Here is a 14334-nt window from a genome sequence, read left to right on the forward strand (position 1 = left end):
ATAGTTAGAGACCAAACCACTTAAAATCAAAACTTAGTCATAGCTGGGAATCTCTGTCTTTTAGGATAGTGTTTGTCTACAGTGCTGGATTTTTTTTTATAAGTAACTGGAGTGCAGTGCATTGTCACTTTGGATATGAGAGCAACTAACTGTGGTATCACTGACAGATATTTTAGGTTGATGGTTATAAAATAAACAGGAGAGTCTTCATCCAGTACTATGGTAGGCCTTAAATTCAGTTGTTAAGAACTGAAAGAAACCTGTTAGTTGTACCAATGTTTTTACTAAGCCTTTTCATAGCTCTGTAATATATTAGAGTTTTTTCCATGCCAGATTTGGCTGACATTTGTATGCTTAACATCTTCAGTTTATCACTAATGTTATGCTCTTTTAAGGCAGAGAATATGGAAAGCAGGAAAATTATCGTGTGTAGAATGAAATGTGTATAATGACAAACCCAAAGCATGGTACTGATATAAGATGTTATTTTTTTTTAAGATATCTAATTTTTCTGTTCAATGTATTTGTTGCAACTTCGATCTTTAAGGAGGATATTTCTGTATATAATTGTAATCTATACAATTCACGTGCCGTGTAATAAGCAAATATTTTTCATAACTTTTTTTGAAAGGTTATTTTTCGAAGGAGCCAAGTACAACATAAAATGAAAAGTTTCTAAAATAGTAAAAAGATATAATTTAACTTAAAATCAGCACTGCAATACGTTCTAATATATTATGAAGCTTCTTAAAATATTTTATATAATATGCTTTACTCTTATTCACTAGCTAAATGCAACACTGGATATCACAGTTATTGTGTAAAATCTGGCTTTCCAGAGTAAGTATTTGAGAATATCTGAAGTCAGGCTTTTCAGAGGCAGGGCTTCGGCTTTACATGGAACAAAGGCGAAGCAGGAATGACATCAGGGAGATGTGAATGATTAGATGATGATCATGTATTTTCATTATGGTGATGCTCTTACTTGTGATGCCTTTCACCATATGTGGCAACTCACGGAGTTTTATCCAGCTTTGATATTGAGCAGAGTATCTGGGATAGATTCAGGGATGATGTGTTACAAAAAAATGAGCTTTGTTCTCTTGCAAAAATAGGTGTATAAAGCTTTTGATACTGTAACATAACAGAAATACTGAGAGGGTTGTAAAAATAAGTCTCTAGTTCTGAACACAACCAAATGGGTATTATGATGAGCTTGGTTACTGTGGAACATTGGAGTTGCCTTATTCTCTCTTCATGCAATTTTCAATGTGCCTGAGTTGGGGGCCAGAAAGTGCTGATCTGACCTCAGTGAAAGTGTTCTAAAGTTAATGTTGCCAATGGATGTGAGTTTAGAGCCGAGGTATGAGCAGCTCAGGCAGTTCAGGGGATTATATCTTGCCAGTTACCTGCCATAATTTGATCTTGTTCAATCACTTGCCTGTTACCTTAGGAAAGGGATCTCCTGTCTTTGGAAAGTGAGAGTGCACCATTTTTATGTGGGTAATGATTTTGGCAATTAACAGCAAGAGATTGGAGTGCTCTAATTTCCTAATAGGAGTATAAAAGTGCTTCAGAGTAGATAGGGAATTTTTTTCTTTTTTTTTTTGTTTTTTCCACTAGGGAATAGTAATCCAGAGAAGCCACAAGAAACTGTCCTGCACAGTCAGGTTTCAGAATACATTTCTAGTGTATTGAATGATTAAAAACATGTCAAGTACAAATGTGTAGTTAAGCCATTGGCTATAGTACTACATAATAATTATATAAATAATTTCCAAGGGAAGACTTTTTTTTGGGTGTTTAATACTCACACTTCTTAAGCTTGCTTGTGTTTTATGTCCAGGTAGTGATGGCATAGGCCATGATTAAGTTTATAATCCTACAGTAATTTCTATTGATTCTTGGCTCTTAAGCACGTGATTTTTTACTTATTGAATCGATGGTTCCCAGAAATGCAAGCAGGTATTTTGTAAAGTTTCTGAGAGCTGTCCTTTATTCCTGTTCTCTGTGTGTTTACATATATGTAAGCTCTTGCTTCAATGCTTTCTTTATGACAGTCATCTTCTCTGCTGTTCCATGTGAATCAGCTGATTGATAGTTTTTCCTTCAGGAATTTCGGATTACAAGATATTTTGTGTTGTGTCCTAGAGAAGTGGATTCTGAAATATTCAGTATTTTACAGGAAATAAAACTGTAGCAGGTGTCTAGAAGGTAAATAACTGAGGCACAACCGAATGGTACCTTAATGGCTGTAACACTATTTCCAGCTGAAATTGAGAGAAACTGCCAATAAACTAGTGTTGAAATGAATTCTTAAACACAGAAACATTTGAAGCTAGAAGTAGAATTGAGAATGCCTGTTTCAGCCAAATTTGAGAGGTCTCAGATATAGTGGTGAAGTTGTTAGACTCCAGAAGAGCAGTATTGCTTCTTGTCTAATTTGGCAGGGGTGCCTAACCTTTCTGTTTCCATTTAAAATGTTTTTGCTTCTTCATATTTACAAATTAAATTTAAAATGTGACCTTTTAGATCCCTGTTCATATGAATATTTGATTATCACTGTAATGTAAGTAGGGCTGTTTGGTTTTTATTTACATATTCTGTAAGAGTTTGTTCTTGTTTAGTGCATGTGACACAGAAGAACAAAATTCTTCTCGGTATGTCCACCATTTTAGGTGATCCTGGTTTTTCCTGTAAACCCTGCCACTTGGATAAAAGGTGTTTGAGGGGTTGCTTTTCTAATTTTTTAAAATTATTTTAAAAAAACCTTTTTATTTCCATTCCTTTCAGCACAGATTCCTTTAGTTCTAATGGGTGATGAGCGACTCATTAATGGTTTTCTTAAAAGCTGAAGACCACCAAGAAAATCCTCATTTTAAGTTATAAAATAGTTTCCTGTTAGTACTGGCAAAGCAAAGCCTGCGACGTGTTGGCAGGACAGGCCAGTAGGTTTGCTCCTGATTAAAGGTGCACCTTGCTTTTGAGTTTTTAAATTAGCAAATTGATTAGAAACACTTCAATTTTGGTGTCACATTTGGTAGCTTTTTCCAAAGCAGAACTGTATTGAATGCTTCTGTGTAGTGTGCAATTGTACATGTCAGTCAAATGTGATAGATGAAAGTATATGTAAATATTAACTCTTTTCAAATTACTTCAATTATTGGGGGAATTATTATTTTAACTTTTTTGCAGTAATATTCTGGGTAGCCAAAGTGTACTTTTCCCCAGTGTCCTGTATAGCTTTCTGGTTTCTATTTCCATTACAATGATGGTGTCACACATGTACTAGACAGATAAGCATAATTTAGTTTACAGCACATCATTTAACACCTGTAATGCTTTTCCTGCAGTTGCAATACTGGTCAGCTTTAGTGCACCATTCACAGTCATCTGGGTTTTTTTTACTTTCCTCCTGCAGTTGTATCAGTTGCAGGCGTTTGGACCCACACTTTGGAAATTGCTTGTGACTTTGTGAAACACTGTTAAATCATCAAGAGTGTAAGGGGGCTTCATCTGTTCATTTAGATTAGAAAAGTAAAACAGTTTTGCCTGAAGGTTTATTGGCAGTTTTCACCTGCTGCCTTAAAACATGTTTGTTTAAATGGCATTTTCTCCCCAAAATGCTGTTTTCTCATTGGATATATAAAGAAAACTAGTATTTTCAAGCTGACTGAATAATGAACTAATCTTCATATTTAATTTTGCATTCTTTTTCCCATTTCTCCAGCAATAGGAAGTGCAGTCTGCCTGTTAAAGCACATTTGAACTGGGTTTTAGTATTCAAATAGAAATAGATGGAAGAGAACAAATAGAAATCTGGTGCAAACAACCAAAAAATGTAGTAAACTGCTCCAAAGCACCATGTGTGGTGTAATGAAGAGAAATATTACCAATTAGGTACTGTGCTTTTTAAAATGTAGCACCAGTACTGTTGATAACTACTGCAGTTAAGTGAAACACTGTTTTGTTTTTATCAGAAGCTTTGGAAATGAAATGTCAGCAGTGTTTCGGTGCAGAGGGTGGTTCTGAGTGGAGAGTTAGGAGAAAGGGGGTCTGAATTCCACTCTTTTGCTGACCTGGTGGGTGACACCGGTCACATCAACTTCTCTTTCTGTGGCATAGTTTTAGTTCTATAAAATACATGACTCTGTTATCTTTCTTATGACAAAATCCACTGACATTTATATGTGAAAAGGCTTACATTGCTTCATGTTTATGTGGCCAATTTTGAGACCTGTTCTGTGTATTTGATTGTCACCATAAAGAACAGGGGCTTGAAATGGGATTGCACTTGGTTTTTAAGGTGAGAGGGCTGAAAGATTAAAGATCTGTAATTAATTGGAGGCGGTGTGTCATATCTTAAGCAGTTATTTTTGTCATACAGAGATTACATATGACATGGGGATCACATCTGTATTTTCTGAGCACTTATTCTATCAGAGAGGCTATTTAGAAAACAAAAAAAATTATAGTATCATACATCAGATGAATAATTGATAATGTAAAATCATCATCTTCAAAAGAAAATCTTACTTAAAAAAACCTTTTTGACCAAAAATCCCAGCTTTCTTCAGAAAACATAATTCGGAAGGCTCCAAGAGCTCTTAAAATTCGTCCCAGGAAGCAATTGTTTTAGTGCCCAGGTTACCCTTGGTCACTAAAAAGAATGAGTTATAGTCATTTAGCAGGTTGTGGTCTGGGTCCTCATCTCCAAATGTATTGGGTAAGCTCAACAAGGAGTGCTGTGAATGTATAAGAACAGGTCTGGCTGTATTTTTGAAGGGCTGAGGACTTTTTAGTATGACTGTTTTGATCATAAAGGCTTGTGAAATAGTATTCTTACTTTTTTTTTTTGCTGTTTTAAGTGAGTAGCAATGGAGAGTTAGAGCAGTGAAGATGAGATGGCTCCAGTGATTGCTGTCAATAATGCCAAGTTCTCATCAAGTTGTTACTTTTTGTGCTGAGTCCATCAAGTAAATTGCCCCTGTCTACTGAGTGTTTTGTTATTCCCTGAGGTTTGTACCATCAGATGAAAAGAAGAAACAAGGCTGTCAACGAGAGAATGAAACTCTAATACAGAGAAGGAAGGACCAGATGCAGCCGGGGGGAACTACAGTCAGCGTTACTGTTCCTTATCGAGTCGTAGACCAACCTCTGAAACTTATGCCACAAGACTGGTAAGTACATTTCTGCTTTGCAAAATTCCTTTACCAGGGCAATGCAGAATTTGGAGGGGGCTGATAAAACACTATGAAATGCACTAAAAAGCAAAGATACAGATATAAGAGCAGATTTGTTTAAGTGCTTGGGAGTCTTTAGGTGAAAATCGTATGAAACTGAACTCATCTAGAAGGTCTTAAAAACTTGCAACACTGTACATTTTAACAGTGAGAGCAGCACAACTAATTTGATAAGGTTTGCCTGAAATGTTCCAGAAATTCAAATAGAAATGGTCATATTATTTTTCTGGTCTGTGATACTGTAAATGTGCAAGTCACTGAACCATGATCTGGGAGAAAAACCCTTCTTTCGTATCTGCTCTCTGAAGGAAAGTCTGTTGGGAAGATATGTTTGCAGGCCTTCAGCATCTGACATTTCAACTTTTTTAATAGTTAAAGAAAGAAAATATGTCAGACAGTAAAGGCTGAACAGTGATTCCAGTACTGGATAGAATTCATTGAATTGAAATCATTGATGGAAGTTTACTTTTGAAGGCAGAGCCCTAGCTGGGGAAAGGGAATCATGGATAGTTTTTACTTTTACTAAAAAGCTGGAAACGGATGATTTGGTCTGTAGCACATTTCTCAGTGCTGTGAAAAATAGTTCTCAGTGAGGAGGAAAATTCTGGAGAAGCATATTTTTATTGTTTTAGATCTTCTTGTTATTTAATGCAGTGCATTGTGCAGCATTTTTCTTCCTCACAAGTGTGGAGATTTTAGACATGGATGATGACATATTTGGTGGTTTTGTAACTTCCACATTAGATTTTAATGGAGGGGAATACTTTCAAAAGGTCTTGTTCCTAAATTAATTGTTCTCTGTCATTAGAGCTTGAACTAATCAGAAATCTATGGGTTTGAAATTCTGAATATCAAATAGCACTTACAATGTTTAATGATCAAACCTCTAAGAACCATCTCAACTTGATCTGAAGTGCTTCTGACCCAAGATATGAAGTGGTGTGGGGATTTTTTTATATTGGTTTTATCCAAGGGAGCCATATCAAAACTCCACCTTGATTATTCTTTTCCATTTGGCATTTGGTGGACTTTATAAGGAATTAATTTGGGATTAAATTAGAGAGGTAGTTATTTGTTGTGGGAAATAGGAACCATGGTTGGTTGATGTAAACACTCAACAGAAAGACAGACCATATTTGGGAAGTCATTTGTTCTCAAAGGTGGGGGAGTGTTAAATTTTAATAATGTAAAAGCTTCATATTAATCACAAATATATTTTCTTAGACCACAGGTAGTGGTTATGTACTCTTAGAATAGATGATGCACTTTGCAGAAATTTTAACTAGAAGCGGGCAGTATTGAGAATAAAGGCTTTTAAATCGACACACCTCAGTTTACAGTGCTGTTATCTCTAAAAAAGTTGGAGCACTTTTTAAAAAAAGCAAAATATTAATGACCACAAATAAACACTGTTTGACTTCTTAAAATTGTAACATGAGAAACTGAGCTGCAAAGTTGAACAGAGCTGAAAGTCCAGAAAAACCACATGAATTTTATTTTTTTTTCGCTTAACAAAGGAAAAGTGGTTGTTGTGCTGGAGGTGTGGTTGTTAAATGTGCTGTACTGCTGTTACTAAGAAGCCATGCTAAGGCACATTGCCTGTTTAGGAAAGCATGTAATTGAAATGTTGGAGGCCATCAACATGTCTGTGCCTTTCTGTGTTCGCAGGGATCGCGTGGTGGCCGTGTTTGTACAGGGTCCTGCTTGGCAGTTCAAAGGCTGGCCTTGGCTCCTGCCTGATGGATCTCCTGTCGATATCTTTGCAAAAAGTAAGGGGGTTATCTTGGGTTTAGATGTCTTGGGGTTTTTGTCTTGTGCTTGGGGTTTCTTGAGGGCAAAGTTTCTTACGCTTATGGCAAAGTACTTCCCAAGTGCTGTTGGATGTGGGTGGTTGAGCAGGCAGTGGCTTTGGTCTGCTCACAGACAGTGAATATTAACGTGCCCTCTGCAGTTCTTTTGTTCTGACCTGTGGAAGCTCACAGAAATCTTCTCAGAGCTGTCATCTTTAAGAGGCAGGAATAGCTAGTGTACAAATTTACTTTGCAAACTTCTAAAATAAAAGGTGAACAGACAATGCATACTCTAACAATCAATAGAGAACAGGTTTACAGGCTGATTTCACACTTCATTGCTACTTTGAACAGAGGATTAATCACCTGGTATTCCACTAAGAAGGCATTAAAAATATCATCTGGTGTCTGATAAAACCTTTAAAGTTTTTAAAAGCTCAAGTTTAAAGTTTAAAGTGAGCTAGATGTTACCACTGTATAGATCTGAACAGTATTTTTGAGTTCTCACACCGTACCTGGTGTGCTTTGAGGCACTTCCCTGCACAGTTCACTCCTCTGACAGTGAGCTGGGCGATAATATCTCAGCAAACTGCCAGTTTCTCTTCTCTGTTGCTTCACTGTGGAACTGCCTTAGAAAATAGACCTTTGATAGTGTCCAGTGGTTTCTGAGCCACAGATTTAAAAAAAAAAAAAAAACCAAACAACCAAAAAAACCACCAACGCACACACGCAAAAGAAAAAACAAACCCAACAAAACAAAACCCACCTCAGTTCAGTCTGTCATCTTCCTGTCAGGGTGATGAGGAAACAAGTTCTATCAGGTTTTATGTGTGCACCTATTTGGTATGTGAAGCAGAGTCTGGAAAGAGATTGTTTGCTAAGCAGCAATGGAAAAACCCAACAGTTGGGCAGAAGGCTGAGATTGGGTCTGTGAACAAGAAAATAGAATAAGTCACTTAAGGGGGGAATGAGACTGAGAAGGAAGAGTGAAAGAGCCTGAAAGTCGTTTTAAAAGTAAATGTACACCCCAGGAGAGAACTTAACAAAAGAGACTAATAAAAGAAGAAAATAACACTTCAAAGTAAAGATACAGAGAAAACGGGAATTGTGAAAAGCAAAACCAAGAGGAATGCAGTGAAATATTTAAGGTCTAGCTAACAGTCACATGCTGCTTCCTATTAACTCTAACATTTTGTATATATAAATGTATGGAGGGCTGTAGGAATTTTTCTGACATGAATTGACATTTCTTTGCTATGCCAGAAGTTCAGTCACAGCCTGCACAGTTCAGTCTGAAGGTGTGCAAATTTTTATGCTTTTCAAGTGAAAGTATATCTGGTCTTACTCAATGCATACATTGAAATTTTAATTTTAGAAATGCATTACGTTGCTTCAAAGCAAGGTATTTTTAAAATATTTTCCTGACAGACCATCTCTGACTTTTCCTAGTGACTTACCCCTCAAATGCAAACAGGTAAATGAAGGGAGCACAGACAATGTCAGTCCAGTTGTATGTGTTTAATTTTTCCTGAAGGTTTGCTGTTTTTATAGTGTTTAATAGTCTTCATAAATGTGATTTCTGGGATTTGCAGCCATTCATTGTTTCACTTGCAGTTTGCATTTCTTCTTCTGGGTTTCAACTGATTAACAAATACTCAAAGCTTATCACTGTCATGTTAGAAAACAAGCAGGTAGCTTACCATAAAGAATTCCTCAATGAAATTTGTATTGGGTCAGAGCCTGTCAAACTGCTTTTATTTGTTCAATTGTTATGTCACATAGCATTTCATTAATTGAGTCTCTAAAATTGTTCTCCCTTAGTTTTCTTTACAGGTAGTCTGAGTATTTAATGTTCATGTAGCAAATAAACTTAATTTTATAACTACAAGTAAATTTTTAAGATGAAATTTTGAATGATGTCACTTTAATGAAAAAATACTTAATTTTGAATACCATTTTAAAGGTCTTACTCCTGAAGCACATTAATGTGCTTTAACAGTGATTTGATTCAGATTCAGAAGTGGATTGTCTTCTGCTCAATAACATTTAAACTTTATGCAGAGGCTCTCTTGGTGTTTTCTGTAAATGCATGGCCCTAGTATATCTTAATTTGTTTCCTCTGGAGTTATTTGAATATATGCAATGTTGTATAGCAAAGATAATGTATATGTATTCTTGGTTTTCATTCACAAAGCTTGAAAATGTATTTGGCAGAGGTACAAGCAAGATGATAATTTCTTTAGTTTGTCAGCTGAAAAAAAAAGCTAATTTCACATGGCAATCTTCTAGGAAGTTCCTAGATAGATCTGGAAAAAAGAATTGATTTTTAAAATTATTTTTATCTATTTTAGCCATTTAGCTGAAACTGTAGGTGGATTCTGTGGAGGACAAAATTGAGAGTGTGGTATTAGAAAATGATACAACCATGGCATTAAAAATAACTAGTTTCCACAAGCCTGCTCAAATGCTTCTGTTTTACTTTTCCAATACTACTCAAAATATCAAATTGATTACCAGACAGGAATTGTACAAGACTTAGATACTTTGCTTTTAATGCTAATTGTGTAAATGCTTGGGCTTTACATAATTCACATATGACAGTACTTCCCAAGAGAAAAACAACAGTTAATATTTTACCATTTTTAACTGAGCCCTAGATAAGGGAAAATTGGCAGTTACTAAATTTCTCAGAATGGTTCATGTAGCCTTTGGGAGGTTACACTGGCATTCTGCTATCAATCTTCTACTCAGACTTTCAGGAAGTAGCCAGGCTTCCTTCTCAGTGGTCTCAGAAAAGCCTTTTTTAATTGGAAGATTTTCGGAAGTAACATCTTTGTTTCTCAAAGAAAATGCACTTGAATTGGCAAAGGGTTTCTGCTTTTCTCCTGGAATCTGTGCATCTAAAAATAGGGGCTGCCCTTTCACTTAAACCTGTAATAGCACGAGAGCCACCGACCACTATATTTAGCTCAGTGCCATTTAGGAACTAGTTGACTTCCTTGGGTTATGGGCTCATTAATTTTGCTCTCAGGCTTCATTCTGAAAAAAAAGAGTGATGTGGTGGGAATTTTCTTCGACTGATAACAAACCACTGTAAAGTCTTCATGTCTGTACTCTAAATGCTTTCCTTTTTCCTGTAGTTAAAGCTTTTCATCTCAAATATGATGAAGTACGTCTGGATCCCAATGTACAGAAATGGGATGTTACAGTGTTAGAACTAAGCTACCACAAAAGACACTTGGACAGGCCAGTATTTCTACGCTTCTGGGAAACTTTGGACAGGTATGTGTCCTGGTGAAAATCCTTGATGCTCACGCTTTTATGATGTTTGGAGTTCTGGCATCAAGGCAATTGTATACAACTTAGACATCTGAAGAGTGTTTCAGCTTGAAGATATTGCTTGGTTTGAATTTCCCTGATGAACATAATAGAACATAATGGTGTATGTTTAGAGACTGTAAATAACCATCTCCAAAGTGTAATAAGCATGTATTGAAAGGAAGGGCAGGTACCATTAATCACTGATTAGTGCCATGATTCCCCACCTCCCTTCAGGCAGAAGGCAAGGAATGGAGGACAGTCCAGGTGCTCTAGAGTTTTCCCTTGTATCCCCAGCCTTCCCCATGGACTGCAGCTCTGAGCTTACAAGCTCTCCTCCTCTGTCTCCACCTCATGAGGTGACAGTCTAGAAAAGGTGACAAACTACCTTAAGATGAAGAGCCACAAAGCGTTGTCTTACTCTGATGCCTCTGAGTCAACAGCACTGGGTAGAAGAACAACTCAAAAAAACAGGGCATGTAATAAGTTCTGGACTGGTTATTCTTCTGTATAATAGGGGCCCCCTGAGTATTTAGCCCTGCCTTTTGTTGGAAGTGAGGGGTGGGGGAACAGCAGCAGCTCTGTGAAGAGCTGGTTTGCTTCTGACTCTGCTTCTCTGTGGCTCAGAGCCCTCCTGAATCAGAATTTCACTGCAATACCTTTTTCACGTTGTAGAGAAGAAACTTTATTATCATGAAGCAGTTGAAGAAATATCGAGGAAGGGGAGAAGCCTATGCATTTCATGAATGTTTAATCTTTTCATGTTAAGTGCACAGCAAACTGTTTGAATGATTGAGTGCAAAAGAAAAATCCTGTGGGAATTGTCAAAATAATTCCAATCATCAAACTTTCTATGGCTTCCTATTTAAAGGTCTCAGATAAACAATATATGTCAACTCCCAGAATGAACTAGTTCTCTTTAACAACAGTCTTTCAATGTTAGAAGTCATGTGATGCCTTGGAAAACATGAATTTTCTTCAAGGCAAAGTTTTAGCTGACTGTCATTTAGTGGGAAAAATACTGTGCGTAGTACAGAGCTAAATGGTGCATAAGACTTTGCATCTCTTTGGCAACTTTCTAATTCTGTAAGAATTCTGTTTTAACCATGTCTATGCATTTTATTCCTGAGAGTAAAACTCCTATAAATGCCACAAGGGTAGTAATATTGTGTTCTGATAATTTTTTTCAGGTATATGGTAAAGCACAAATCACACTTGAGATTCTGAATCCTTCAGCTGCCATTTGTTTCCTGAAGTATGGATTGAGAAAAATGGAAGGGGCTCCAGTTTGGAGACCAGAGCTCGCACTATAGGAGATGTCAAGAACTTTACAAATGAGGAAGGGTCACAGTTTAAACTTTTTATAAAATCTTGTTTGGATGATTCATGCTATGGCAGGTCGATACCTGTTGTTATTCAGAAGCAAAGGGGTTTTGCTTAAAACTATTTTTTTAATGTTGTTAGCCTTCTAGTCTGCAATCCAAATTGTATATTTTGATAGCAGCAGTTTCTTCTCTGTTTTGTTAAATTAGCCACATTTTTAAATGATGTGTTTGGTTCCTTATTAGAACATAGGTTGGTCTCCACTGCAGGTTACAAAGGTGTGTGTGCGTGTGCGCGTGGGCGCACGGGTGTGTATATTATATATATGTGTGTGTGTGTCTAGAGATATAATGTACAAAAAGAAATTATAGGCACACTGACGCACACGTAGGTGTTACCAGGCTTTCTAAACCACTTAGCTTCTGAGCTTAGTTTTGGTTTTCTTTGCTTATCGTTTCACTTACTGAAAATATTTCGTTGTGAATGATACTACATTTTAGTCAGTAGGACTCGCAAACTGAGCAAAGTGAAAGTTGTTTTGGATAAATCAAAATGTCAACCTGTATATGTATATTCTGTCGGTCTTTGTTGAAAAAGGGAAGATGAAAAATCTAGAAACACTTTTTTTGGATTTGTAATGTCCCAGTTTACTAAATCTTTAAACTTTATTATAGGAGTACTCTCAAGTCATGTTAACTTTAAATTACCATTCTCCACACCCGTCTCTTTATTTAAACTGAAAGTATGCATGTGTACATTCCCATCTAGCAAATCTTTCCATATGAGTCTAAATGTTACCTAGATTAAACAATGAATAGAGGAGGAGAGAGTTTGGATTTTTTTCCCCTGAAAAAGCCACCACAAGGAACGAATAATTTTAACTTTGCATTTATACCTCTGATACCACCTCTAATACTATTTTCTTGTGACAAAAGTAGCCCAGACTGTCTACAGGAGTTGTAATTTTCTGAGCTGAGTGGCTAATATGGCCTCCTAACAGTCCTGCATTGGAATGGAAAATGAGCCTTCTCCAATTACCAAAGAACAGATTTGCTTCATCTACAGTGTGAGGCCAGAAGACCCTGGTTTTTGTACCAATTTACAGCATCTCTGTATCTATTAATAACATTAAGTTGATGTTGCATACCAGTGAATGTAGAGAATGATCAAATACTGTAACACCTGCATGATTTTTTTTCTGGGATAGAAAATACATGTTTATATTCCTGTTCTTGAAATTCCAAACCATGTTTTTTTAATATACTTTACATTTAAGGTTTGACAAAAATAAAATGTTCTACCTATTCTGTTTTAGTTTTGCTTTTATTTGATGTTACCTCCATTTTTAATAAAACCCAAACATCACCTTAAGAGGTTTTTAAAACTATGCTGTAAATTTATGAGGACTGTGAGGTCTGACTTTTAATTGTATGTTTCCATCCCTGCTATATTGGTGGTCTGCTATATTTTAAATGGAAATGTGAAAACTCAGAACTGCCAAACAAAAACCCCAGTGACTCCCAAGATCAGAAGCAGCTGACACTGGATTTTTTAATGGATTCTGCGTAGTGACTGAGAAGAGGAGGCACTACAGAACCAAGGGAATGTCTGCTATTTGTGTAGGCAGTTACTGGATTTTTCCTATACTTGAGCTTATAAATGTATCAGTGTCATGCTAGAGTGGACTAAAACATTGAGTGCTTGGTTTTAACCTGTGCTATAACTGGCAAAGCTGTAATGGCCACCAGCACAGCAGTTGCTGCCATTATGAAGTGGTTCAGTTTAGGGCTCATTACTGCATTTAATAGTGGGATATCATGTATGCAGTTTTTAACTTGAACATTTCCAGTTAGAAGTGTGATTTTTTTCAAACTTCATCAGTGCATCATGGCCTGTGCAGTTTTAAAGAGACTTCTGCAGTGGGCAACAAACTTGAAAAGCAAATTCTTAAGAAATGTGTGCTTCACATGCACTGTGACATACAGACCACAGGGGGGGCTTGCAAGGTTCAGTTGTCTTTGTCCTGTACTTCACTCCTGTTTTCAATGCATGTGTAACCCCAGATCCAACATTGTATACAGGAGATGGCTTGATTAGATGTAAATTTATGTATATATTGGGAGTAATGCCTCTGGAACTAGTGAAGTTACATGGGTGTGAAACTGGCAGAAGAGCAACAGCCATGAAATCCTTGTATGAACTCTGCTGGTTTTTAAGGGTTGGGCATAGACCTTTAACATCTTAGGATTTTGTGCTTGCGAGCAGTTTGCGACACAGGTTCTAAAATATGTATTTGTGAAGGAGTTGGCACCTGAGCATGTATATTTTTGTCAGTCATAAAAGTAGTGATGTTTATAAAATGAGCCATTTTGCAATCAGATTCCTGCTGACATTATTGGAAGTTTAATTAGGCTGTCAGAATAGCATTCCTGCTGCCTTCATAAATAACTGCACATAGATTATGAAACTACTTGGACTTAAAAATTTAGCCTTACAGCAGCATTTTGCAACACAGCTGGAATTTTAGACACTTATGTTATGCTTAATTTATCTACAAGTTAATGTAGAGTAATAAAGAAAATGGGTACTAAGAGCTGGGGATGCTGGAGGATCAGACATCTGTTTTAGCGAGCTGCATGCTTATTGCTGAGCAAATTGGT

General features: G+C 36.6%; 1 protein-coding gene across 1 annotated transcript in view; it reads left to right on the forward strand.

Annotated features, from left to right (window-relative positions):
- Window positions 1-12988, forward strand: part of CDC73 (cell division cycle 73) — a 106410-nt gene extending 93422 nt beyond the window's left edge. The window contains exons 14-17 of the mRNA XM_027694571.1: window positions 5019-5180; window positions 6912-7012; window positions 10174-10315; window positions 11542-12988. Of these exons, the coding sequence (XP_027550372.1) occupies window positions 5019-5180; window positions 6912-7012; window positions 10174-10315; window positions 11542-11578 (442 nt within the window). The 3' untranslated portion in view covers window positions 11579-12988. The remainder of the gene's footprint in view (window positions 1-5018; window positions 5181-6911; window positions 7013-10173; window positions 10316-11541) is intronic.
- Window positions 12989-14334: the final 1346 nt, after the last annotated feature.

Source organism: Neopelma chrysocephalum, unplaced genomic scaffold (genome assembly GCF_003984885.1).
Source record: "Neopelma chrysocephalum unplaced genomic scaffold, ASM398488v2 Primary Assembly neopelma1_98, whole genome shotgun sequence".
Taxonomy (NCBI): domain Eukaryota; kingdom Metazoa; phylum Chordata; class Aves; order Passeriformes; family Pipridae; genus Neopelma; species Neopelma chrysocephalum.